Genomic DNA, 27,853 nt, shown 5'->3' with positions numbered 1-27,853 from the left:
ACATTCCCCATACCCTCCGTTTTGGGACCAGCCTGCCCGCCCCCCCCCCACCTCCCTGCTTCTTTTGGGTTGGCACTGGGCTTGCCCACCCACTGTTTCAGGACCGAGCCAGGCCTGGTGTGCCTCCCAACTTCCTGCTGCCATTTCAGGGCCAGACCCACTCCTCCCATCCCCCTGCATCAGCCTGGGTCTGCTGCTCCTCACCCCCTGCCACTGTGGCAGACCAGCTTCTCCCCGGCTTCTAGGCCCGCTCCTCGTTTCCCATGTCAGCCCATGTCAGGAGGGAGCAGTGTGGGATAGAGGGGGAGAGGCCAGCAGCCCGCTTCCATATTCGCTGCCTGCAGGGAGCAGAGTGGTGGGGGCTGGCCTCACCCCCCTTGCAGCATCCCAAGCCTGCTCCCCCCCACACCACCACCTCCAAGGAGCAAATACTTCAGCATCCATTTTAAGGTCTTCTCAATTTAAAGAAACATCTAGTTTAGTTTTTCAGGATAATAATGACAAAAGTTGTGCACTATATATCATAGGCAATGTATAAGGGGGGCACGGGAGGGCATGTGCCCCCCTGACAGCACTGGTGTCCCACTTAACAGTGAGCACTTTGGCTGGAAGGGGGATACAAAGGGTGCTAGTTCTCCCCCCCCAAATTAGCTTCACTGGCAGCACTTCCACCACTGCCGTGCTGCTGGCTCGCTCAGCAACTGGCCACTGGGGGACCACCCCCGCCATGCTATATATATATAGCATGGGCTTAAAGAAGATATATGTTAGGGTATTAGGAAGAAGCATGGGCACAGATTAACTAGAGGCTGTGAGAAACTTCCTGTGATGGACATTCAAGTGCAGGTTAGACAAGGTTTGTATTAGATTATCTTGAGGATTTCTCCAGACCTATTTTTGTATGCTGTGTCAATATTCTGGCAGATTCTCTGCACTGGGGTAGGGATATTTATCCCTCCACATCCAGATTACCCCACCAACAGGCAGATCAAACAGGTGATCTGATGCAGCCACTTAACATGCTTTACTGACCACAGCAAAGCTTTGTTAAAACCTGAAAATGAATATTTTGAAAACATTTTTTTAGATTTGGAAAGCCCCTCTTATAGACACAGCTGCAGTTCACAGGTCCACTACTACATTCAAGCTGTAATGCAGTTAATTTATACTAGGATATATGGGCATTCTTATGGTCACACTTATCTCCTTGAAATAGAGAAAAGAAAGTTCTCTGAAAATGTGTAATATTTTATAAAATATAATTTACTTCTATAACAGAATAGGTTGTAACTTTGCACATTCTGTGTATATATAAAAGGCACATACATCACAAGGACAACTGTACTTTCTATTTAATAGTAAAAGAGTGCTGTATTCTGTATACATAAAACAAAGTGTATATGCCTATGTAATGCAAGTTTGTATACATGTTCAAACTTATACCATGCAATAGATGCATTTCTATGTATACAGAATACACACCCCACATACTACAACAAACATATATATATATAATTCCTTAGACTTCACATTAAGTTGCAACATAAGCCTATGTTCCAAGTCAGTATTTAACAAAGGTAAAAAAAAAATAGTGATTAAACAAATTCAACAGTTTGTTTAAAAAAATCAGTATCAGTTGTGAACAGCAATATTTCACATGTACGGAGCCCAGCCCATGTACATCTGGCAGAGCAGATTCTCATCACTTGCTTCTTGTATGAGGTAGTGGACGTGTCCTTCAATAGACAAGGGCAATCCTTTTACCCTGTTTCTAGTCTTAATCACACCTTGCAGCCGCTGTTCTATATCAAGGACATGGGTCTTAGCCTGGAAACAAGGAAAAAGAAAATTAAAATTTTAAATATAATTTTTTTCACATCTTTAATTGAAACAATTCTTGTTTTGCTGAGTCTGCATTTACTCCAAATCCCAAATATGGAAAAAAGAGTGAATCATTCTCAAGGACTGGAACTTACCATTTATTTTATGGCTACAAATTTAGAAAAAACTGAATAAGTTATTATGCAAGCCACTGACACAGGTAGTAATAAAATATGTTTTAGCTAAGTAAGTCCTTTCATCATCACAAAATGCATACGACTCAAATACCTAGTATGTTTACACCTCAACGGAAGGTGTAACTTCAGTATGTGCAGGCACACCTGCATTAGCTTCAATTTGGTTCATATAGGTTCCAACAGCAATCAAAATGCAGGGGGCTTCTGTGTGGGCTGTACGATCTGCTAGGATCCATGCATATGCTGCTTGCTAACCCATTTTACTATCTCGGAGTGGCACGTAGTTGGCACGTAGTAACCTGTCCCAACAAAATCAAGATGGCAGATAGTTGTTCTGGGCACAGATCTCCCATAGAACAGAAAGCCTGACACTGTTGCAAACAGATCTATGCTAAGGCCTCGCCTAGAGGATGCAGTCTTTGGTCTTCCCCTCAGGATTCAAACAAGTGCATGTTAAGTGCCTGACTGTTCTGAATATAGTTTTATCACAGAAGGCTTACCACAGAAAACAAGTTGTGGTATCCCAGAGCATAACTGCTTTCTGAAACAGGAGAGAAGACCTTACTTTACTCTAAGCACTATTACTCTGATGCATCTCTGCACTTCCTTTGGAGACCAAAGGTCTTGGCCATTAAATTCTTCATTGTAAGTACCAACTGTTTGTATAAAATTGCATTTAGTCAGATCTCTCATTCAGATTACCTCAGATTTGGAAAACTAATACTTTTCACCATTTCCACAAGGTGGAGGGTGCCTTCAAATAAGAATGAAGATTTAAAAGCATTCTTGACAGAGCTGACCTTTAAACAGAAAACACTGCTCAACTTTAACTACAGCAAAGCCTCCTACTGTAATGTACTTTTAACATACCTTTCCCTGCATTATTTCCTAGCTTTAAAAAAATGAAACTGGAAAAACACCTGGAAGTTCCATTATATAGCAACATACAGAAATACACTTGGTTCATCAACAGAGTTGGAAACTTTAGATTGCACACACAGACCTCTCTGCCCCTTGAACTAATGGAGCATCTGAGAGTAATAGTAGTCTGTCATCTTCTGTATGCTCCAGTCTTTTATCACTAACTTTGCTACTCCCAGAACTGCAATTGCAAGGGAAGATGGGCTCAGCCTAGTTTCAGAGTAGAAAATCTTGGATTTGTGCAGAGAGCTCAACCAGATAACACTTGTAGTCTCTTCAAACCCTACAGCATGCCCAATGTGTACAGAATCCTTTAGGAAATTAAAATATCAACATTTAAGACACTGCTATTGAGAACTTTTGAATTTTGATTTTTTGCCATGGGCTTATAACTTAGTGAAATATGGGCAAATTTTCAGACAGCAAAAGGCACATCCCTGAAACAAAAGCTATCCACCTACCAAATTCCAAGTTATGCTTTCAAAACCAAAATTGTAGAAAATGTTTCTAACATAGGCAAAACAAAATATTTTCCCTTAGATTAGCTCTTAGAAATGGATGAACCACTTTGGATGAAATTTTCTAAGAACAGCCAGAAGAGAGGCCTGGCACAGAAAATTTCAGTCTGAATAATGATCTATTTTATTCACATACCACACATCAGGCTCCTTCTGTCACCACCGTTTTTCTTCCCCCTGCAGCTCAGTCAACAGCTACTACCAATTTAGCAGTGTCTGCAAAAGGGTTAAATCTGTAGCTGTTGGCCCTGCAGCAGGGGGAGGAGTGGCACTGATGGCAGAACTCCACCCTTGCTCCACATGGTTGGAAGGGTCAGCCCCAGGTGTACTCTGAGTTAGTGCAGAATAGTCTCTGCCAACATTCCAGCATTCACTTGCCTCCATTCTGAAGGCATGCTTAAGACATGCATCCCAATTTGGGATGGCTAATTTTCAGGGAAAGGGTATGGGTGCTATGCAAATAAATATGGTAATTAAAGTTTGGCAAAGTTATAAGCACCTGAAAATGGTGTCTAATGATGAGAAGTGTTGGGCAACCTTAAAAAGTGGTGTTACCAGTCCTACTATATTATCAAACGTGTACCATTATACTCAGGTATCTTCATTTAAAGCTCAAGATTTTAAAAAAACCCCATGGACTAACCTGGCCACAATCCAAAAAAAACCACACAAGCATGATTAATCCTTTAGTCCATGAGTAGTACTTAAGTATAAGTAATTTGACTGAATTCATGAAAATCTGGATGATTCCTATAGCTAATACAGGCTGCGTCTATATTGGCAAAATAAGTAGCTATTTGAAGTCAGGGAGACCAGTCATGCTTAAAAATTAAGCATAAATTGTCTTAATTTATAGACAATTAAGTGTTTGCTGGAGTGCTAATATTGTAGCTGCCCTTATCTTAGCTTTTGTGTTTATATACCCTTACTACTTATCATCCATTATCATTTATTAAGCCCTTGTTATGGCCCATTCTCAAAAACGGTCATTACATAGTAAAAATGAAAAATTCTGTTTGAAGGCAATGGGGTAAGTGCCATTCTGTCCAAGCTATGAATTAAATGATGAAAATAGCAGTATGTGCAAAAAAGGATCCAGTTCCAGTGATTAGTTTAGAAAGTAAGATGCCAATAAGAAAAATCAAGACTAGTCTATACTAGGTAAATGGTGATAACAAAATTCCTTTATCAGTTAAGAGTCACTGATGATAGAGCAATGAAAAAAACTGATAGGTATAGATCAGGGACAGGCTATTATTTTGGGCAGAGGGATGCTTACTGTGTTTTGGCAAGCCATCGAGGGCCACATGACAGGCAGCCCAGGGCAGATAAATAATAATTTTCTAAATTTTTTAAGGGCCCTGCAGGCTGGGTAGAATGGCCTGGTGGGCTGCATCTGGCCCCCAGACCACATTTTGCTCACTCCTGGTATAGATAGTGATAAACTTACCATCACTATGCCATTTAGAATGCTGGGCAGCATGTTGGAGAAAGGCATGAACCCTATATAAACAAAAGCTTTCTAATGTTGTTGACACTGGTGAAGAACTAGGGGTCATAATTGTTTTCAGTACACACAGAACCTTAGAAAATGATACTAAAAAGGTACAGTACATGTTAACAACATTTTCTATAGTTTCACTATACTTAAAGATAGAATATCAGAAAATAAATAATTTGTAAAAAAAGGCTAAAATAGGTTTACAAGAAAAACATGGAAGTAAAGCTGTCCTTGAATATGAACACAACTTCTGAAACCTAAAGATACTGTTGTGTTTGAAATAATTAACAGTAGTTCAATAAGTAAACCAAACTTCTTGCAACTCACCTTTTCATTGACAACTTCCCCAGTTTCATTCACCTGTGTTTTTGTATTACCTTTCACTGGTTTACTCCATTCCACAAGAGGATCATGGAGAAAAGTCTTCAAGACACTAAATACAAACAAAGGAAAGTTCAATGTTTAAACAAACATCTTTATGAAGTGAAATAAATTTTCTGGTGATTATCAACTTCAGTTTGTCAAGCACAAGACCTTCTCTCTCTGCTAAAATAAAATACTGCTGCCTGAATTTCAAATTAATTTGTAATTCTATTTTTCTGGAGCAAAGCAAAATCTTAAAAATAAAAGGCCAGCTATGTTAAATGTCTCTACTTCCTTTGTGGCCACCTTCACAACATCAGTACTAACAATTTCACAAAGATTAACCTTGTCTAGTCATAGGCAAAGCACACCCTTTAACCAGTATTTTAAATGGGCTCCTATATTATCTTACAGCAGGTTTTGCAGTAGGAAACACCACATCAGTAAAATTTTCAAGAGGCTCTAAAATAATGTTTTTAGTTAGGAAAATACACACTAATGCATTACACTGTCCAGAAAAAAAATGAGCACATATTTTCATGCATCTTTGGTAAGGAATTTATACTTGCCCTCAAGTTAGTGCTAGAATGAGTCAGTATAAGCAGTTTTACCATTAGCAGTCTACAGAAACATGACCTAAATCGGTAGAACCTACAGAAATATAAGGATACTAAAGAAAAAAAAAAGCTGAACCTGAATCTTCTCCAGACTCATAATTTGTATTACAGTAAATCAATCTATCATGGCCAAAAAAAGTGGCAGGTTGAACATGCAGCAGCAGAACACAAAAACAGCAACAAAAATGAATTCTACCTAAGACTCATTGCTTCAGCTCAGAATGAGTCAAATTATGGTACCCTTTACAAAACAAAACTCTTCCTGATTAAATTGAAATTGTGTGTGATTTAATCAACTCCATGATGCAAGAAAAGACTGTTGTTTATAAAATACCATGTTTACTCAAATCCAAGACAAGGTTGCCCCTTCCCCACCCCCCATTTAAAAAAAGCAGGGAAAAAGCCCTTTGTCTTGGATTTAAGTACAAAGTAGCACAAGCACAGCTGCTTCCTGTTCCGCCGCTGCCTCTGTCCCCCTATCTGCACCCTCACCGCCTCCCCTTGCTCCATCACCAGCAGGCTTCAGCCCTGCTTCAGCTCAGGGCACAGAGCATGTGCTTGCTCCAGCTCCCACCTGGTCCAATAACAGGTGTTTTGGCAAAAGCAGCAGCAGCTCTGGATGGACCCTGGAGCTTAGGCTGAAGCTGCCACCCAGCTGGGCTATCTATGGCTAGAGCAATTATGTGCTCCTTATAGTTTCATAGTTTCAACCCCTGGGCTGGGGCTGGAGCAAGGGGTAAGCAGTTGGGGGAAGAAAATGGGGAAGATGTGGACAGGCAGAGGTGGCATGGAACAAGGTATGGGGGGGGGGGGGCACGGTATGCCTGCCCACCTACTGCAGCAGTGGTGGGGACAAATTTAAGATGACCCTCTGATAATGAGATTCTGTATATGGAAAATTATAGTAAATTTATACCTTTTCCATATAAATAATCTAATTATTGAGGGGTTGTCTTAAATTCAGAGTCATCTTGGATTTCGGTAAATAGGGTACATAGAAACCCATATTAAGAGCCAGCTCCACTTTGTTTTATGCAGCTATTTAAGTTTTTCAAGATTTTCAGTATTTTTCTTTGTTTCTTAAAAAGCCATATAAACAAGGCAACATTGTTTTTGCTGTTCCTCTGGGTGATGCTACAAGACAGATTTTATCATATCTGTTTTGAAGGTATTTTACTCTTCTTCTGTACTCAAAATAAGAAACTGAACCCTACAATAATTTAGATATCCATACCTGTTGCCCCAAGCAACAAGCTTTAAAAATGCTCACAGGATAGGAAGTCCTAACAGTTTATCTCAGGACATGACAAAGTATATCTGAAAAGTTTTCCAGATAAATTCTTGGAGCATCCCAGGACCTGTAACAAAAATACCTGGTTCCAGTCATGACTGGAGGTTAAGTAGCACATGGCTCCTTTGTGGGGGGTATCTGGAGTATACCCCCATACTGAGTAGTGGGGTCAGTGTGGAATGTGGGGCCACACTAATCATATGCACAAGGCTGGGAGAGCACCCTCAGCAACAGAGGAATTCTGGGGAGACTGTATGCAATGTCGTGACTCACTATGGCTTGAAATGCTGTTGAGTGGTAAGGCCCCACCTAGTGAACTATGCAGTAAATCATGAGCCTTTTAGGTAAACACTCCCAGGGTTTTATTATACACCTAGTGAGAAAGTTTTTCCTAATATCCAACCTAAACTTCCCCTGCTGCAACTTGAGACCATTGCCCCTTGTTCCGTCATCTGCCACCACTGAGAACAGTTTAGCTCCATCCTCTTTGGAACCGCCCTTCAGGTAGTTGAAGGATGCTATTAAATCCCCTTGTAGCCTTCTCTTCTCCAGATGAAATAAGCACAGTTCCCTCAGCCTTTCCTCATAGGTCAGATGCCCCAACCCCCTAACCATTTTCATTGCCCTCTACTAGTCTGTCTCCAATTTCTCCACATCCTTTCTGTCGAGTTTTGAGCCCTGCACTACATAGTACTGAAGATGTGGCCTCCCCAGTGCTGAATAGAAGGAAAGAATCACCTCCCTCAAGCTGCTGGCAAGGCTCCTACCAACGTGCCATTAGTTTTCTAGGCAACAAGGGCACACCGCTGGCTCATATTCAGTTTACTGTCCACTGTAACCCGCAGGTCTTTTTCTGCAAAGCTGCTGCTTAGCCAGTCAGTCCCCAGCCTGCACCAGTGCATGGGATTGTTCCATCCTAACAGAAGCACTAGGCACTTGTCCTTATTGAACCTCATGAGATTTGTATTGATCCAATCTTCTAATTTGTCTAGGCCTTGCTGAATCCTACCCCTACCCTCCAGCATATCTGCTACTCCCCCCAGCTTCCTGTCATCTGTGGACTTGCTGAGGGTGCTTCCCTTGGGGCACTCCGCTTGATACTGGCTGCCAACTAGACATCGAGCCATTGGCTACAACCCTCTGAGCCCAATGATCCAGCTAGTTTTCCATTCACCCTACAGTCCATTCACCCAACCCATATTTCCTTTGCTTGCTTGAGAATGTTGTGGCTGACTGTATCAAAAATCTTGCTAAAGTCAAGATATATCACATTCATTGACCTCTCTGCATCCACAGAGCCAGTCAGCACAGCATAGAAGGAAATCAAGTTGGTCAGGCATGACTTGCCCTTGGTGAAACTATGCTGACTGTTTCTAATCACCTTCTCCTCCAAATGCTTAGAAATAGATTCCTTGAGGACTTGCTCCATAATTTTTCCAGGGATTAAGGTGAGGCTGATCAGTCTGTAGTTCCTTGGATCCTGCTTCTTCCCTTTCTTAAAGATGAACACTATTATTTGGTCTTTTCCAATCACCCAGGATCTCTCCCAATTGTCATGAGTTTTCAAAGATCATGGCCAGAGGTTCTGCAATCACTTAGGCCAACTCCCTCAGCACTCTTGAGAGGTTAAATAACTCTGGACAGGTTAGAGAAGTTGGCAGAGAACAATAGGATTAAGTTCAACAAGGACAAGTGCAAAGTGCTGCACCTAGGGAAAGGGATTCACCAGCACACCTATAGGCTGGGGGATAACCTTCTCAGCAGCACAGAAGCAGAAAGAGATCTTGGAGTTGTTGTTGACTCCAAGATGAATATGAGTTGTCAATGTGATGAAGTAATTAGCAGAGCTAACTGCATTTTGTCATGCATTAGTAGGTGCATCACAAACAGACCCAGGGAGGTGATGCTTCTGCTCTATGCGGCACTGGTCAAGCTGCAGCTGGAGTACTGTGGCCAGTTCTGGATGCCACAATTCAAGAGGGATGTGGATAGCCTTGAGAGGGTCCAGAGGAGGGCCACTCATACAGTTAGAGGTCTGAAGGTAAGGCCCTATGAGGAAAGGCTGAGGGACCTGGACCTTTTCAGCTTCTGCAAGATAAGTTGAGGGGGGATCTTGTGGTAGTATACAAATTCACTGGGGAGTGGGGGGGCAGAAGGGAATAGGAAATACTCTGTTTATCAGGGCACCCCTTGGAATAACTAGGAACAACAGATACAAGCTGATAAAGCAGGGGTAGGCAACATTTTTTGGCCGAAGTGCCGAAAAACACCACAATGCCTACCTTGGAAGGTGCTGGAGTGCCAGCATGCCAGAAAAACAAAATGAGGGCAGGGGGTACATGGCAGGATGCCCTGCTTGTGACACAGTTTCCCTGTTGCTGGAGCCCGGGCTGCTTCCAGCAGGGCTTGCAGTGTCCCAGCTGTCTGCTGGGAGCAGCCTGGGCTCCCGGCTGGCAGCAGTTACCCAGAGCCGGGGCCAGCTGCAGCCAAGAGGCTGCAAACATCTGCGCAGGGCTCCAGAGCCTCGGCATCAGCTCTGTATCAGCACGTGCACATGTGCCTCAGAGTGGACAGTGGGGAAGGGGCCCAACGCAGCGCAACCCCAGTCTCAACCCTGCTCCCAGCACAGAGCTGGTAACTGGGATCCTGAGCCCAGCACAGCTGTATGTAGCCGGCCTGGGCTCTGGGCAGCTGCAGCAAGCAGTGGGCAAGCTGCAAAAAGCTGTGCTGGGCTCCACAGCTCTGGCATCAGCTCCGGGCTGGTGACGACTGAGCGTACACCTCAGGGCAGACAGCAGGGCAGTGCAGCCTGCTCCAAGGTGCATGTACAGTCAATGCCATCATGGAGCTGATGCCGGAGCTGTGGAGCCTGGCACAACTGTTTGCAGCCTGCCTGCTGCTTGCTGCAGCTGCCCAGAGCCCAGGCTGGCTACAAACAGCTGCGCCGGTCTCTGGAGCCCTGTCACCAGCTCTGTGCCGGGAGCTGGGGAGAAACCAGACTCTGAGGTGTGCTTGCATGTGCTGGTACAGAGCTGATACTGGAGCCCAGAGCAGCTGTTCGGAGCCTCCCAGCTGCCGCCATCCCCGGCTCTGGGTAGCTGCTGCCAGCTGGGAGCCTGGGCTGCTCCCAGCAGGCAACTAGGACACTGCAAGCCCTGCTGGCAGCAGCCCAGGCTCCATTGCTGGCAGCAGCTACCCAGAGATGGGGCTGGCCGTGGTGTGCCAAGCAAAATGGCCTCGCATGCCATGCTCGGCATGTGTGCCGGGGGTTGCCGACCCCTGTGATAGAGAGAAGATTTAGGTTGGACATCAGAACACTTTTCATGGTTAGGGTTGCCAGAATCTGGAAGAACTTCCAAGGGAGGTGGTGCTCTCCCCTACTTTGGGGATTTTCAAAGAGACTGGACAAGCACCTGGGCTGGGGTCACATGACCCCAGCACTTTTTCCTGTCACGGGTTGGGGATCATACTCTATGATCCACTGAGGTCCCTTCCAACTCTAGCATCTATGAATCTATAAGTTTTGGGTGCATCCCATCTGGCCCCTTTGACTTGTACATGTCTAGATTTTCTTAACAGTCCCTAATTTGTTCTTTTGCTCCTCTCCCCCCCAAACTGTTTTGTCAGCTGCAGTTGTCTGTGAGCTGACCTTGCCTCGGAAGACTGAGGTGATAAAGACATCGAGCACTTCAGCCTTTTCTGTACCGTCGCCAGGTTGCCTCCCCCATATTGTAAAGGACCCACACTTCCCTGATCCTCCTCTTGTTGCTGGCATACTTATAGAAACCATTCATGTCCCTTGCTAGCTGCAACTCCAATTGTGCTTTGGCCTTCCTGACTTCTTCCCTGCATGCCTGAGCAATACTCTTATACTCCTCCCTAGCTGTTTGTCCAATTTTCCACTTTCTTTTTTTGCTTAGCTTACTGAAGTGTTCTCTGCTAAGCTAAGCTGGTCTTCTGCCGCACTTGCTAGTCTTCCTGCATATCAGGATGATTTATATCTACATCCTCAGTAAGGTATCTTTAAAGTACAGCCACTCAGACTGGTCTCCTAGGAGATCCTGTCCATCAATTCCCTGAATGCATCAAAGTCTGCTTTTCTGAGGTCCAGGGTCCTTACTCTGCTGCTCTCCAACATTCCTTTCCTCAGGATTCTGAACTCAATCGCCTCCTGGTTGCTGCTATCCAAGTTGTCATCCGCTACTACATCCCCCAGCAATTCTTCCCCGTTTGTGGTCAAGAGCAAGGCTACAGTCAGGTTTAATTTTAAGGTTATTTTTTTTTTCAGATTGGCTACTCACTCCCATGTCCTCAGTGAGAGCAGGGTCTTATGGTAAGGGGAGGGGGAAGGGGCTGCCAGGGGAAAAAGCTGGGAGAAAGCAAAGAGCTGCCCCCCCAAATTTATTCTCAGTAGCAGTGGGACAGGGAAAAATTCAAGGTATGCCTCCAATAATTAAATTCTGTATCTGGAAAATTATAACAAATTTTTACATTTTCCATATATAGAATCTAACTGAGGGGGAATCTTATAATCAGGGTCATCTTCTATTTGAGTAAATATGGTAGTTATATCATGTTGTATTGTTATATTGACTCAGAGACCACCAGTTACTGTTATAATAAATCTGAAGGTGTGATTTATAATAAACATCTGAATGCCACTCTTATACCTCATCAGGGGTTCTCTCTGATCACGCATAAGCCGCATAGTAACTTCACAAGCTCTTCGGAAGAGACCTTCTGTTCCCATTGGGCCCATTCCATTGACCATATTATGAGTGAGACGAAAAGGTACAATTTCTGGAACTTCAAATGTTTCCCCCTTAAAATAAATACAAATAAACTGAAATTAATTTCAAACGTGTGTGGATTTATAACTTCATAAAGAGTTTCTTTTGCAAATTATAGCCTCCCAAAAATCTTGGCAAAAAAACTTCAGCATCATCTGTAATGATCTTAGCCCAGCAACTAGTATACATCTGGCCATATTTCAAACCTACCTCAACATTTCGGGCACAACCAAAGGACTATAGTTACTTAAAGGATTAGAACAGTAAAGGTCATAAATATTTTAATAAGAGACTCAGGGAAATATTTAGCCAGTTTTTTCTATGTATCATACAGTCCTCTAGCCAGTGCCAATAACCCTCTCATGCAACTACCAAAAGGCTTTACTTCTTTTTTCCTCCTCTTAAAGCACATAATATGGATTTAATTTTTTTTTTTAAATAACCATTGTTCCATTGTCTCAGGCAAGTTAAAGACAAAAGTTTTAAAAATCTTTGTCGTTTTCACAATTTATAGACTTTTAATCAAAACTGGATTTATGACCTAGATACCTCATTTCAGGTGGACGCAAACCCTTTGACTGATTACAACCTCTCTCATTTGATAATAGGCAAATTTTACTGATATACAGTGATCGCAGGTAAGAATAATGCAGGTAAGGCAAACAAAATAAGCCCCTCAAATTCTGTATCTACCAGTCCTAGGGTTCAGAGAGGGAAGGTGCGTCTGGCTAGCATGCGAGCTTCACCCTGTGGTTCTTTTTTGAATGTCAGCAGTTTTGGAAGTTTAGGGCTGAGGACCATCTGCTGCAATGGGATGGGAGAGACAAGTTGGTTGTGTGCCCTTTGTCCATGGTGGCCTTGGGTTCTCTCCTCAGGGACCTTTTGCTGCTCTGAAATCCCTCCTTTTGTATTATTTTCCTCCTCTGATGACTCTTCATTTCCAGGTACCATTGACTGGTTTCCCTGTGGTCATCATAATGGCCATGTTCTGTCCTGTCAGCTTGTTTCTTTGTTTCCCAAACCCATCATATGTACACATCTTCATTTGGTCATTTACTGGTGTCTTAATTTGGGCATGCTCCAGCCTTTTAATTTGATTCGTCCACCAACACTGGAAATCCCAAGAGCTCTGCAGCTGGTCAGTATGTCCTAGCCAATGTGGCAAGCCTATCTCATGTTATGGGCACATTGTGCAAATTTCCCAGCCTGTTTATGCCTGCTTGTCTGTTGGCCTCAGTCAAGGTGTCTGCCTTGAGGGAAACTGTGTCACAAACAGGATTTTAGAAAATAATTACCCCTTGCCATTCCCCTGGGCCATTGTTCTAATGCATGTCTACTTTACCTACAAGCCAATTCCCAAAAGCAAATCTCTAAATATAATTTCTAGCCATCAAAAACATTATCTTAAAAATCAAGGCTGCCTTGGACTAACAGGACCAAATGTTAGCAATTTTGGAGGTAGCAAGGGAAATACATGAACAAGAGCTACACCGTTTAGTTCTGAATTATAAAACAAAAAAACCCAACCCCTCTCCCCCCAGAAGTGGCATTCCAGTTACATCTTGTAATAAGATTACCCAAATCCTAAAGGCTGTTATTGCCATTGTTGAAAAGATGCCACTACTTTCATCCACTGTAAATTCTCCATTGAGTAACTGATATGCAAAAATACACTGTTTACAAGAGAGTTCAAACAATAATAAAAAGATCATAATCATGGTAAGCACCTTACAACTACTCTGAAATCTGGTACCATTTTAGTGTAACCAAAGACAGCATATGTGGTGCCCCATGAAGCTAATATTATCTTTGGTTCTCAGTGCAAGACAAGGATTTTTTTGGGTGATATCTTTTATTGGACCACCACAGTTGGGATAAAGTTAGATAAGCTTTTGAATGTAAAGCATTCGTCTTTATGTCTGAGAAAGAAAGCAAGCACACTGATGTTTAAGAGCAGCGTGGAGAGCTGTGAAATTGAAGGGGTAGGGAAGAAATTCCTAGGGACAGTACACAAACAATTATTACAAGAAAAGAAGTTTGACTACTGGGAGATCAAGGTGAGAAGGGGTCATCATCACCTGCAGTGTACAGAAAAAATTTTAGGAATCGGATAGATTATGATGCAATTCAGTCCTTAGTTCCTAGTGTCCAGCCAGCTAATGAATTTTTGTTTCCAAGCTTTCCCAACTCCCACGCTATTTATGGAAATGGAAAAAAGATGATACCATAAATTAAGTGGGAGATAGGTTAATTTAAAAATGCCAAAAAGGTAGGAATGCATGAAATCTAAACTTACAAGTGCTTAAAAAGTTAAAAGCAAATTCAGTAAACGTGTTCTTACCTTATTGAACAGACAGTTGAAATCCACATGCACACATTCACCAGTCAAAGAATCAAACAGGATATTTTCACCATGACGGTCTCCAAGACCAAGTATGTAACCAACCATTGACATCACTGCAGTGGAACGACAATAGGCTGATCTGCTATTGTACCTACAGATAACAAGAATCCAACATAAAAATCTAGGATCACTTTATCCCAATATTTCTGCAAGTGCAATGTGGGAACTTTTAAATAGTTCTTGCTCTTTGTGTAGACAGCTTTAGTCTTATTTTGCTCGATAGGTTTTTTAATCTCTCTCTCTGCTTTAGCTTCATTTAGATTTTGCTAAAATACTTTAAAATAAATCAGTGTCAGTGAGCTATCACAACCCATCACTGACCATGAGGTGGGATCAGGGAACGTTCTCAGAAACCATTCATGAAAAACAGGAGGATGACGGGGCAGAAGAATTTCCTTGAACATTTTCAGCTTTTCTGATAAAGGCGCTGACTTAGGAAGCATGTGCTGACGTAGCTCCTTCCCAGTCATGTAGATTCCTGTAAAAAGATGATTTAAATTAGGTGTGAAATCCTAAAACACAGTACTATTTAGAATTAATTGATTGTGGACTACGATACCATAATTATAAAAAGGGTAAACTGATTTATTACAGTCAAAAAGCACTAGCAACTCAAGAAAACAGAAAGATTATGAAGTTTGAACCCTAGCCAAGGTTGCAAAATGCCTTCTAGAAATAAATCTCTGTGATTTATCAATCATGCCAACTGACAGATGTAAAAGAGAGAGCTGTCACATTCAGAGCTGGAACACCGCCCCCACCACCCCACACACACACTTTGTCACCCCCCAGTGGACAACTGCAAGAATAACGGTCTGCCCTTTTTACTCAGAAATCATTTGATAAATTATAAAAAGGTAATGAAATTAAAAATAAATATTTTAAAAATAAAAAAACCTTTATATGAAAGTGACAGAGAAAAAAGAATGATCGAAGCCCAGAACAAAAGCCAAATGTCATTTCAGGTGACAGTGCCAGGGACATAGTTTAATCTTTTTATGCCATTCCTCAGTTCTCAGGAAGCCACTACTGCAAGCTTAAATATTTTCACACTGAAGAGTATGATAAAAAATCTGCAGGCCCACATAGGGGCATGCTGGTAATGGCTAAACACATTCTGCTGCAGCTTATCTTCCTTTCCCTAACAAAAGGCTAATTCCTTCTGGATGCCTGAGCTGAAAGATATGATTTAGTCCTACAGCCTCTAGTACAACACTGGAACAATTCTGAACTGCAAAAGTGAGGATTCCTGCTATTTGTTCTAAACTAGGAGAGAAACTATGCTGTGTACTTTTAAGTTTTCACATCTTTTATAGCTCATTCTTTTGCCTTTAAGGTCAGGATTTGTCTGTCTCCCTTAGAAATAAAATAGACAACCAACCAACCAGGATAAGTCAGTTATGAAACCTGAGGTCTCATAAGAGAGAAAAGTCTGGTTTCAGTCTTACAAACTGAATACATCACTGAGTTCATTTTTGCCTAAAATATATAACATCAGAAAGATTTTCTAAGAGACAGACTTGTGTTTTTACTTTCATCTTCCTGCCTTATTTTTCCTCCCATTTCAAATGGATTTTTATGTAAAATGTTTCCTTACCCTTTTCCTTGTACAGTTTGATCAGGATACTTCTTAAACCAGCTGTGTTGTTTACCCATTCAATTATCCCACATTCATCATTTAATGGAATAACTGCATAGGTTCGGATATGAAGTTCCCTCCTACGTGATTCTGCATCCTTTCTCAAGAACTATTTACAAAACAAAATAAGATTATTGAATAACACCACAACCTAATGCTTATATCAAATTATAACGATAACTTTTTCTTGATATCTATCCCCCCAACCACAATCAAGGAGTTTAAAATTCCAAATTTTAACATTTGTGATATCTCAAAAGGAGAAAAAAATCTTGCTGCTCCTCCCAACTCACCTCAAAATAGTACTTTACACTGATATTAGTACTGTAAATTGTGTCAGCGCTACACTGGCTAAATATATCCTGTAATAGCAACATTGCAAGCAAGTAATGGACTTATGTTCCTGAGTCTCTACCATCTTCCTGAGCCTCCACCATCTTCCCTAGTCTCATTAAAAATCTGGTAGAATTACCAATAGTAAATGGATCAGTGAGAAGTAAACTATAAAATTTGCATTTTATCTTAATACAATAGTTTCAATATATATTATTACAAATCTCTCTCATCAATGTCTAGCAAGAAAGGAAATCCCCTGTAAAAGGAAGATAGATTGCCTAGGGTTTTTTCTGTAGATTCCCCCCCCCCCCACACACACTTTTTATAGGGAAAGAAGAAAGGACAAAAGACTGCATGCAACCATGGACAAAATTTATATGAACCATAGTTTTCACAAATTAAGTCTCAAATCTATGAATAATTAGCATCCTTGACTTCCACTGAAATCAGCAGCATGTACTTAACATCTTGCAGAACTGGACACCCATACATTTTTCTTCTCATGAAGCTCTCTCAGACGGATGTTGAGTCAAACACTTTTTATATAAACATTTTTCTAACCAACTAGAACAAATATTAAGATTTTCAAAATAACCATCAAACCTTATTAATCAGGGAGTTAAATTCCATGAGTCGGCAGTCTTTTCTTAGGTCATCTTTTGGCTTACACATCATAATATAGGATTTTCCATCTGAACCCTTTAAAGATATTTTTTTTGGCTTTTGAAGTGATGCAAGGATTTCCACCTAAAGGGAAAGTTAAATTAATCAGTAATCTTAGAGTTGTTCTTCAAAACAACTTGAGTACATTTTAACAGCACCTTTAATATTATGGTTTATCATGGAAATGCTGTTTTGGTGAAGGTAATGTTAATGATGCACCTGTTTTTAGCCAAAACCTCACCTGAACACATGGAAGCAACTTCCTCTCAGACTGTACTACCAAAAGCCATTCAACAAACTGATTTTTAATAATTCTTTTAATTAGTATACATTTTTTTTATTCAGGTAGTAAAACACAATGATTAAGAAAACTCATCTCCCCCCTCTCCCCGTCTGGCAAATTGAGTAGATGAGCACACTTAGCTGATAAATCAGGGTTGTCCAACTTCAGCACAGCCAGGAGCTGCATGTGTTGTAGCCCTTCCTCCTCTGGGATTCCTGCCCTAGTGTTGGCACACAGCCTGGCCCCCACCCTCAGCCTCTTCCACTGGCTGTGCTAGCAGCAGCAGACTCCTACCCTGCCCGCCACCTCCGCAGGTTGTGCAGCTGTTGTGCAGACTCCAGAGCCCTCTCCTACAGTATGGCAGAAGGAGAGGCAGCCCCTGGGGCACATATGAACCACTTGTGGGCCACACACAGATGGTGAGCCATACTCTGGCCTCTCATGGACTGCCAGTTGGACAGCCCTGCTGTAAATTATTGAACTAAACTCTGAAATATGAGCTGAACAGAAGTTTACCGTATCATCAAAGCCTGCAATGTAGGCCCAACGTCCAGGAAAGGGGTCGTGGTTAGAATGCGTACCAACCGTCGATGGAAGAGTGGGTATCATAACAGATTGCAAGGGAATGAGGATCTCACTAAATGTCTGCTCCTCCACCAGCTTTTTTAATGATTTGAAATGGATACTCATGCTTAATGTCGAGCTGTTTCCATCAACCTTTAAAAAAACCCATAAAATATTTAGCACATTTTGAAACATTTTTCAGGAAACAGTGGAAAACAGATCATGTTTTAAAATGTGTGCATGTGATGCAATGTGATCTATTAGAATACAGTATCTTAGCATTTAGAGCATCTATTTTTAAGTTATTCCCTCACTTATTTTCATTAAATGGAATTAATTAGGCCCTGGCACATGTTCGTTTAATGGTGGTATAGGATCTGATCCCCAATCCCAACATTTGTACCTCCTGCCATGCCACATAAGCAATGGCAGGAGGCGTGGTTGTTGGGATCAAGGATCAGATCCCAGTCATGCCATTACTACTTCTAGTGCAGGAGGAACCCGGGATCACTATCCCAGACACCCCTACACCAGCAAGTTGAAAGAGGAGTGTACATGGGTCCACCTAGGCTAACATTCAGTTGACTGATGGCCTTGGCATAGCATAGGTTCAAAGCTAACTATCAGGTGGTTGTTGGCCCTGACCATGGCTTACAGCCAATTCAAATGGCCAGTGCATTGGGCTAACAATCAGCTGATTGTGGGCCCTGACTGGGATGACCTCTCCCCATGGTCTCCCCATCTGGTTCTTGGGATTGGATAAGCATTGGTCTAAGACCCAGTGCTACTTCCAGCCTGATTTTACTGATTGGGAAGGGGACTGCTATGTTCCAAACCCTGGGGCTGCCCTATGCCAGATCCCTGTGGTCATATAGGGAAGCATGGGGATCTGTTGTGGGTCAGCCCTGACATGCTACATGTTCAATTTAAGGCACTATACAAAGATATTACACATTATATGTGGAACATATTTGTGGCATGTTTGCTATATTATCATGCCATAAATTGGTTTTAACATGTGGCCAGGTTACTATTTAAGCCACAATTAACATCTTAATCCTGTCTTATATGTTGTATGTGCCAGGACTCTTATTGTTAGTCTACAGAATTTCTATATTTACCCGAATTTAAGACAAACTTCCCAATAATAAATTTGTATAATTTTCTATGTACAGAATCTAATTATTGGAGAGTCATCTTAAATTCACTCTTTCAACTGCTGCAGCAGGGAAAGCACTGACGGGGGGCAGGCAGTGGAAGAGCAAATGTTGAGGGGAGGTTCAAGCAGCCTACCCCCTGCCCCTTCACATCTTGTCCCCCTGCCAACTGTCCTGCCCTACCACCCTATTTGTGCACCCAGGTATTTGCCCTCCACCACCTCTGTCCCCCTCCCTTCCCCTGCTGCCTTATCCTGCAGCTCTGACAGGGACCTGGCCCCTGTCCAGCTTGGTAGAAGTGGTAGGTCTAGCTTGCAGAGCGAGACAGTGCAGGGGGCAGAGGCAGTAGGGGGTAGGCAGCAGCCACCTGGCTTCTTCACGGGCTTGTACTTGAATCCAAGATGAAGGGCTGTTTCCCCCATATTAAAAAACCTCATCTTGAATATGAGTAAATATGGTAGATCAGTGGTTTACCATTAATACCACAGTCACCCTGCTTTTTAAAGCCTTGTAAAATTACTGGAAAAAATTCTAAATATTACTGAACATAAGTAATGAAAAATACGCAAACTAAAAATCATTAATTATAAAAGGGTGTTTTGAAAATTTTATAAATATGCTTATTAGAAAAGAATTCTACAAAATTCTACTGGCAAAAACTCTCATGAAAATTTTAGAATAGTTATGTTAGTTTTCTTTTCAAATTTTGCCTGTGACCTTTATTTTCTATTGTCTAAAATATTTTTTGTTTCAAAGATACATTTTAGAATATGTTTTACAAAATATCTCATTATAAAAAAAGAATTACATAGACATTATTCTAATTAAGTGATGCAGCTACAGAAAAAGTTTTGCATGAAACTTAAAATATATGTGATCTGGTGCTTTTTTTGGACATGTACCGGTTTGTTGCATAATTCTAGGAGTTTATCTGTAAGGCGTGTTGCATCTCCAATAAACTTTCCTAAAGATGCCTTCATATGAATAGCTTTGTTTAGGATTTCTTTGCATCTGTTCACACGCATTGGGTAAGAGGACTGGAAAAAGAGGACAAAATTAAAAATTACTTAAACTTAGTCACTGTTGAAGAATTGTGTCTGTTGTAAGATAAAATGAAATTAAAATATCTAACAAAATTCAGAAATAGAAAGTATTTATTACTAAATTTCATGTATAATTTCATAAGCATTTACAGGCTTCAAATTTTACACTATATTCTAAAACTGCAAAAGGAACAAACCAGGTTATACGTGTCAGAAAAAGATTTTGAACTCTATGAATTCCAAACCTTCAAGCAATCGCTTTTGAACCTCTATTCTCCTGAGCAGGTGGGAGGTGTGGTGTCAACAAAATATTCTGTTCTACATTACTATATTGCAACAGCTTTATTCAATACTTTATTTAAACATATGATACAAAGTTATTCAAATTTCTTTTCTGGTGGAAAGATTCTGTATGAGCTTTATAAAAAAATGTACCTGTACTTATCCAATTACCTTGGAAACAGCAGTTATCATCCACATGGCTTGCTGTGGGTAGGCTAGAAATACTTTGGCAACAATCGCCATCAGAACAACAAAGACTTCATCATGAGAGTGGCAGATTCGAGAGATTAATTGGGAGAAAGCTGTTAAGAACTGATAAGGAGCCAAATAGTTTGTATGTTCTGTAATCACTTTATTTATTTTAGCTAAATCATTTCTCATCTGTACACGTTCAGAACGACCAGCTGGAAAACAAAATGCAGAGAAATCAGACTATAAAAACTTACTATGAGATATATCAAAAGATAGAGAGATATCTTTTTTTAATGGGATAAATAACTTTATCTATATATAAAGGGCTTAGTCGATCTGATTGTCTGTGTGTCTGTCTGTCCCTAATGCTCTTGGGAGGCATGGCTCCAGCTAGTGCTGCATCAAGAATGCCCGCCAAGAATGACAGGTGGGGATGGAGTGCCGCCACCCACCACCCTGTGCTGCTGCCAGCTCCTAGGAGCAGTGGGGAGAAGCTTGCACATTGCTGGACACAGAGTGGCAACAGTGCAGGGCGGTGAGCAGTGGCAACTGCATGCAAATGGCAGGGGGAGGTGGTGGCAATGTGGGGCCGCATGTGGCTTGGCAGCAGCGTGGGGCAGTGGGTGGCAGCACCTGCTCTGCTCCTGGGGGGCAGTGGCACTCCATCCCCACCCACCTCTCCCCATCATTCTTGATGGGAAATTTGCTAGTATGTATATATATAAAACAAACCCACAAAATTGTACATATTTGTTAATATTCCAGGGTGGAGAGAGATGCAACATTTGAAGAGCTTCAGAAAGGGAACATTTCAGTTGCCAACAGATATACAACTACACTGCTGCCTGTCACCCCCTTCTCAGCTACAATACTGGATACAGAACAGATAGGAGAGTGCCCACTGACAGTCTGCTCCACTTCTCACTGCTCCAACTGCAACCCATCCCCCTGTGTTTGTTATTGTAATAGTGAGGTGAGCTATTCTGGTTTCATTTCAAAATACCCAACCTGCAAATCCAAACAAAAGTACTTGTATATCAATATTACAGCACTTTCTACACTCTCTTAGAAAGACTTAACATAGCAGAAAAACTGTACTGTAAAAAATGTTTTACCTTTTTCACATTCATAACCTTTTGCTCCAAAGTCAAGCCACAGAGATAACATTCTTGGCATTGATTGATATATGAACTGGTTTCCATACTGCAGAGATCTGCAATTACATATCCACACTTGTAATTAAGCAAAGGAAGTACAACTAATTTTAAATCCTTAAGTGAGCTATTTAGATATTTGCTGTACAGTCTATTTTAGGCATTTGTGATGCGTCCCCTGTTCTAACATCAAACTCCTACTACCTTCTGCACAAATTATTCTGTATCAATTAATTTGGTAATTGCTGTCCTTGTTTCACTTCATGCTTGATACAACCACTTTGAGATCATTTTAAATATAGGTAAGCAATCATTTCATTTAACGCTCTTTAAATAACAAAACAAAAACTGAATACAAACACACAAAGCTAGAATAAGCTGCATTAGCTATACATTCGGGGGGGTGGGGTTTAAATTATGGTAGAAAATTTGAAGTCAGACAAATAAAACCAAAATAATTTGTGCTTTTTGCTTTGATTATTTCACCAATATAGCCTTTCTAATAAAAACAAGGAAAAAACACATTATCATTGCACCTTCCAAAGTGATGGACTATATATCTAATCAGATCTCCTTGCTTTTCCATCTTGTTGTCAGTTACCATAGGCATCAGTTTATCATAGTACTTAGCAAGATAGAAGTGTCCATCCTCCCACTCAGGCAAAAAAACTGTGACATCCTGCAATAAAAGTGAAAATAAAAATTACTTTTTCTAATAGGATTAAAAGAAGAGAAAGATTATTCTTATTCAATAGCCTGCATTATTTACCTCTGGATATAAAAGAGTACTACATCCATATACCTGTGCTTTACATCTACTTCGTATAGATTTGTACAGAAATGTTTGTAAACCAATGTACAAGAAAGTGAGGTACCATATACCTTGTGCCTAGTTTTGTAACACCTCTCAAGCTGGATGGCACCTATATAGAAGATCCCCAGGAATATTTCTACTGAGGAAATTATAGTTTCAATAAAACTTAAAAAAAAAAAAATCTTCAGAAAGGTTTCTGGTCCCACCCCTTGCTTTTAGCAACTAAATTGTCAGCATTCTTTTTGGCTTCTCTTGTTTCTTTATATAATATGTTTCAAATAAACCTTTATAGCAGACGTCAGCAGCCTACATACAGCCCAGAAACAGATTTTATCTGACTCTTCTCCCACTGACATAAATGGGGTTGACCTCTTGTCCAGGCCATCCAGGCAGGAAGCAACCCTGGAAGTAGATGTCTCATATACATGGGTCAAAACCACATTCAGGCCCTTCCAATAGGAGATAAAGAAAAGTGGAGAAGTTAAAGCACTAACCACCTCCTTTCCAACTCTTTAGAGGCTGATAATATCATATTCATGATAGTCCCAAGCACACACAGAAGAACAACATTACAGATTATTCTTTATACAAAACTGTGCTGAGAACTATCCACCAAGTTTGTTACTTACCAGTAACAAAATTCTAACCTCTACATTTTTTAGTTACGTACAAACTTATTACCCACATTACTTGCACTGGCTTTACTGGAATTATCTAGTTAGCGCGGGGTGGGCAAAATGCAGCTCTGGCCCACAGATCACAGCCCAGGCCTGGCACATGCAGCTGGTCCCACTGCCTCTGAGTACACAGTGGATCTGGGGCAGCATGGCAGTCAGACTCCACTTCCTGGCGCCAGTGGCTCCTTCCAGCTGCTGCTGCTAGTGTTGCTGTCACTGGACCCATCCCTGCTGCCTGGGCACCCCAGCCTGTCTGTCCCGCACCTACTGCCAAGGGTGCCATATAGAGCAGGTAGGGTCTCCATGGAGACTGGCCTGGGACTTCTGTGGGCAGGGAGCGCTCAGCTGGGTGGATGGGATGGGGCCATGAGCAGGAGGAAAGTGGCATCTGGGAGTGGGACAGGCAGGTGGGCCCAGGGCTAGGATTGCGGGGCAGTGACAGTGCAGGTCTAGTGTCCAGCACAGAGCTGTGATCCACTCCCCACATGACGGACTGTCTGACCCGACCCAGAAGTGCCCAATGGATCATGACTAGATTAGGCCACAATACACCACTACACAGCCACATTGTACTGGGTCTGCCTGAGTTGGGGCCAGGTCACAGGCATACACTTTGCCCCCTTCCTGGGTTGGGCTGGTCACAATCTGTCACGTGGGGAGTGTTTTGTGACTCTGCCCCAGGCCCTGACGCCATGCTGTCACTTGCTCTGCAATCCCAATCCTAGTCCCAGTCTTGGCCTCCATCCCACACACCTGCAGCCTCATCCCATTTGAGTGTGCCGTGCCCATGGGTGTCACTTAGGAAGTTTTAATGAGATGTGGGTGAGTGGGTGGGTGAGGGGGTGAAGGAGTGTTGACCTGGCCCGCAACCTCTTACCAAACTCCCTAAATTGCCCTCCAGCCTAAATAACTGCCTAACCCCGAGTTACAGTTTGGCTCTTGTTAATAGGAGATCCAAAGCAGATATATCAAGAATTTAAATTAATACTAACCCAGACTAGAAACTCTTCAGGATAAAGATCACCTCATTACTACATGTTCATACAGCACTAACCATGATAAGAATCTTATCTTTTCATCCCAATGTTGGACCTTGACTGTTACTGAAACCTGTTACCCCTTTACTACTCATAGTATTGTACTCACCTTATATTTTTTCATAACAGCATTGCTTTCAAAGTTGGCTGTTTCTTCCATGAATCTGCCAACCAACAGCATTGCCCGGCTGTGGATCAGCTGACTTTTGGTATCAGATGGTGTTTTATTCTCAGGAAAACATAATTCAACGCCCTTCTGAAGAACAATGAGTGCCTGGTGAACCTCACCCTAAGAGACAGAAAGTACTGTTCAGCATACACATTTATTTAGTGAAAAAAACCTGTAACAATCTGAGCACAATCAAGGTTCTAGTTTTGATCTATAAGCTTTAAATGGCTTGGGCCCTCCATAATAAAGCGACTATGCTCCCATATGAGCCCTAAATCATGATGGTACTCCTGCAAGTCTAAGCTATGCACCAAGTTTGTTCAGAGAAAATGCATGGAAGGTCACTCTCAGCAGCTGCTCCTCAGATTTGAAACTCCCTCCCTGCTGAGGTGGGCCTGAGCCTGAGCCCAGACATCTTCTAAAAGTGCTATAGGACCTCCATATTAGGGAATTTGTTTCATTATTTACTGTTTTATTTTGACAATTTGTCTGCTTTTATCATTTATCTTATTTCAAGTGAGCTTTTCAGAGAGGGCAGCATCTAAGTCAAATAAATAAATAAAGCAGTTTACAATTGTTAGTAATAAAAATCAACATTCATAAATGAGGCACGGTCATGTTGTTTAGGCAATAACAAATGTTAATTTCCTTTTTGCTTACCTTGGACCACAGCCACTTTGCTCTTTCTATATACAGTTCTGACAATGTGGACTCCCCAGCATTCAGAAGAGCATTGTATGCGGTTTGGTGATGACCAGCTTTTCTTGCAACCCTAGCACTCTGGAGCCAGCATTCTCCAACAAATTCACTGTAATCTTGCCTGCAATGTTGTTTTTCCAAAACCCAAAAAGTTTCATGAGTAATGTCATTAAAATTTCAAACATGTATAATAATATATTAAAATGAAAACACAAACAGCTTAAGAGATGCTTTATTTAAAGAGAACCTCTGCATTTAAAATTTGTAATATTTTTGGCTTTTATCCAGTTAGGTTAAAAAAAAAAAATCACCTTTCTCCCTACTAATCTCATCTTTTCTAACTTGACAAACACCATCTTCTTCCTGTATTTTGAATATAAATAAATAAGGCTGGTTTTGTTTACCATGTAAATTTCAAGATTCTTAGCCATAGTTCATTAATATACAGAATAATACTATTCTAAGAGAAATATCAGATTGATATACAGTATGAAAAGTGAAAAAACAATCATGGTTTCACCTTTTAATGAGGCTAAGCAAAGCCCTTCTAAGTGCTAAGATGGGCTCTTTTGCTCTGAAGGAGTTCTGCGTCATTTCTATACGAGCACACCAGTTCAGAGAATCTTTACCATGGTCACCATCTGACTCCTGAAATAATGGCCCAATACAGTGTTCCAATTCACACAGCATATGTAACCTGTGATGACAGAACAGAGGAAGGTATTAGAAATGCCTTGCTTTGTTCAGTTACAAAAAAGTTACATGTAGAATCTGTTATTTTGTTGTCACAGTTGACTAGGCAAACAATCCCAAGTAGCATAGCTTCCTCCAGATAACATACAAGGATGTATATGCTAGCAAAATGATTCTTCTCTCACCATCTCCTCTTTGAATATTTGATTAACTGAGTCCACAGAAAACCAAATTTTCAGTAAGAAGGGGGTCAATGCTAGACTCTTACTTTAGCAAAGTTCTTACTGATACAGCCAAGGAGTCCACTGTTTCTAAAACAATTAAAGTTTCTTTCTTTCAGTAGTATTTTTTGGAACATTTTTACTGTTTTTGAAGATGCCATGGTGGAGTTAGCATAACATGCAGTGTTGCTCTATTATTTCATAATTTGCTAAAAAAACTGTTTTAGAAATGTTGGGTGTGGTACTATGCATTGTTGGGGCTGAAAATGCAAGGCTGAAAACTTAAAATGTTTCTCATGTCTCTTTAATGAGCACTCTAAATGTGGAGAGTTTATGGTTGGTATGAGAACAGCGATGAGAGGGAGGCATTTGGAAACAGGTAACTTGAATTGTTTCGACTACACCTTGCTGTATAAGCATAAAACATAACTTTAGAAAAATGAATGAGTACCACAAATGTAGAGCTAGTAGGCAAGTTCAGACATATATATATACATATACATACATGCATACATACACACACACACACCGAAAATAAAGGTTGAAGATTGAAGATATATCTATTATGCAAAGGAGCTATAAAACCTCTCTTCATGCACTACTGCTTGTACAGCTTTTTGATCTGCATTAAATCGCCTTTAAAGTAGGATTATTAACGTATTGAAGCTAGAAGTGAAAGGCCAGATTTTGTTTTCAGTATTAGCAGTGTTAATAAAATATAATCTCATTGAAGTCAGGTGTTATGACAAGTAGACTGAATTTGTGTTTTAGCTGTGGTGTTTTAAAACAGATTTTGGTCCTTGGTTTTAATTTTGTAACATGTACATATGAATGCAGTGACTGATTTTTTAATTCAAGGGCAACAGTTACAGCAAAGATTTGTGGCTATTTTCACTGCAGGAGAAAAAAAATGCAAAAATCCCTGTTGATCAGGGAAGTTTTCATTTGGAAGAAAAAGTGAGAAAATGAAACCGAAGTCCAAATCCTATTTCACTTCTATTTCACTGTACAGACAGTCAAAAAGCCTGAGGCGGAAGTGATTCAATCTTTGCAGGTTAGTCTACGCTGTGTAGGATTGAACCAATAAGCAAGTGAACAGACATTCCCTTTTGATTCTGGAAATGCAGCCACATGCCTGCAGTGGCCAGGGGGTGCTACAGCACACCTCCCTGCTCAGCAGGAGCAGATAGCTCGGGCCAAGGCTAGCCTGCCTATCCTGAAGGTAGGGATTGCAGGGGAGGTGCAAAACATCCTAGGATGCTGGGGGACTATGATCTAATTTGAATCTGGACGGGAACTGGGACAGCAGTTCAATAAAATGACTTACCTAAATCAGTTAAGATTGAAAAATAAATGTTTTCGCTCGATCTGAGCCTTCAAGAGGCTGAGAAGCGATCCATCCAGATTTATCTTAAACTGGTTTCGGACATTTTGAAAGAGGCACTGAACTCCTGTTGTGTTACAGATTTGAACCAGTTTTTGATCACGTATACAGGTTTACACATAATTTCTGTCTCTAGTCCTAAGGCACTTCCTATTCCTCCCTGTTTAAATCCCTGAAAAACCATTAACAGATCAACTGTGGTAACTTATTTGCAACTTACTTGTCTTAAGACTGAGTTGGAAAAAGTGGCAAGAGGAAGAAGGACCTGCGCAACCTTTTGTGTTTAGTTATTCTAAGGCTTGAGCAGGGTGGAAGAGAAATTCTCTTAGACACTTGAGTATGACTTGGGTAGCTGAGGCGTGAAAAAAATTTGGGTCCACTAGTTAGCACCATTTATTATTGAAAAGGAAGAGTCTAACTGTT

At 41.2% G+C, this 27,853-nt stretch overlaps 1 protein-coding gene across 3 annotated transcripts in view; it reads right to left on the bottom strand.

Moving 5' to 3' along the window:
* Positions 1–1,242: 1,242 nt before the first annotated feature.
* ATR (ATR serine/threonine kinase) overlaps positions 1,243–27,853 on the bottom strand; it is a 78,562-nt gene continuing 51,951 nt past the window's right edge. For all 3 annotated transcript variants that reach the window (XM_019532977.1, XM_019532978.1, XM_019532981.1), the window contains exons 33-47: positions 25,653–25,829; positions 25,094–25,253; positions 24,374–24,553; positions 22,273–22,415; positions 21,698–21,795; positions 20,562–20,794; positions 19,968–20,102; positions 17,861–18,061; positions 17,002–17,145; positions 16,021–16,171; positions 14,745–14,901; positions 14,361–14,514; positions 11,900–12,051; positions 5,286–5,391; positions 1,243–1,827 (exon numbers count right to left, since the gene is read on the bottom strand). In XM_019532977.1, coding sequence (XP_019388522.1) covers positions 1,654–1,827; positions 5,286–5,391; positions 11,900–12,051; positions 14,361–14,514; positions 14,745–14,901; positions 16,021–16,171; positions 17,002–17,145; positions 17,861–18,061; positions 19,968–20,102; positions 20,562–20,794; positions 21,698–21,795; positions 22,273–22,415; positions 24,374–24,553; positions 25,094–25,253; positions 25,653–25,829 — 2,365 coding nt within the window. In that variant the 3' untranslated portion in view covers positions 1,243–1,653. The remainder of the gene's footprint in view (positions 1,828–5,285; positions 5,392–11,899; positions 12,052–14,360; positions 14,515–14,744; positions 14,902–16,020; positions 16,172–17,001; positions 17,146–17,860; positions 18,062–19,967; positions 20,103–20,561; positions 20,795–21,697; positions 21,796–22,272; positions 22,416–24,373; positions 24,554–25,093; positions 25,254–25,652; positions 25,830–27,853) is intronic.

Source organism: Crocodylus porosus, unplaced genomic scaffold (assembly GCF_001723895.1).
Source record: "Crocodylus porosus isolate Cpor-Errol unplaced genomic scaffold, CroPor_comp1, whole genome shotgun sequence".
In the NCBI taxonomy this organism is placed as follows: domain Eukaryota; kingdom Metazoa; phylum Chordata; order Crocodylia; family Crocodylidae; genus Crocodylus; species Crocodylus porosus.
The sequence above is the reverse complement of the archived record's forward strand: the minus strand, read 5'-3'. Positions and strand labels throughout refer to the sequence as shown.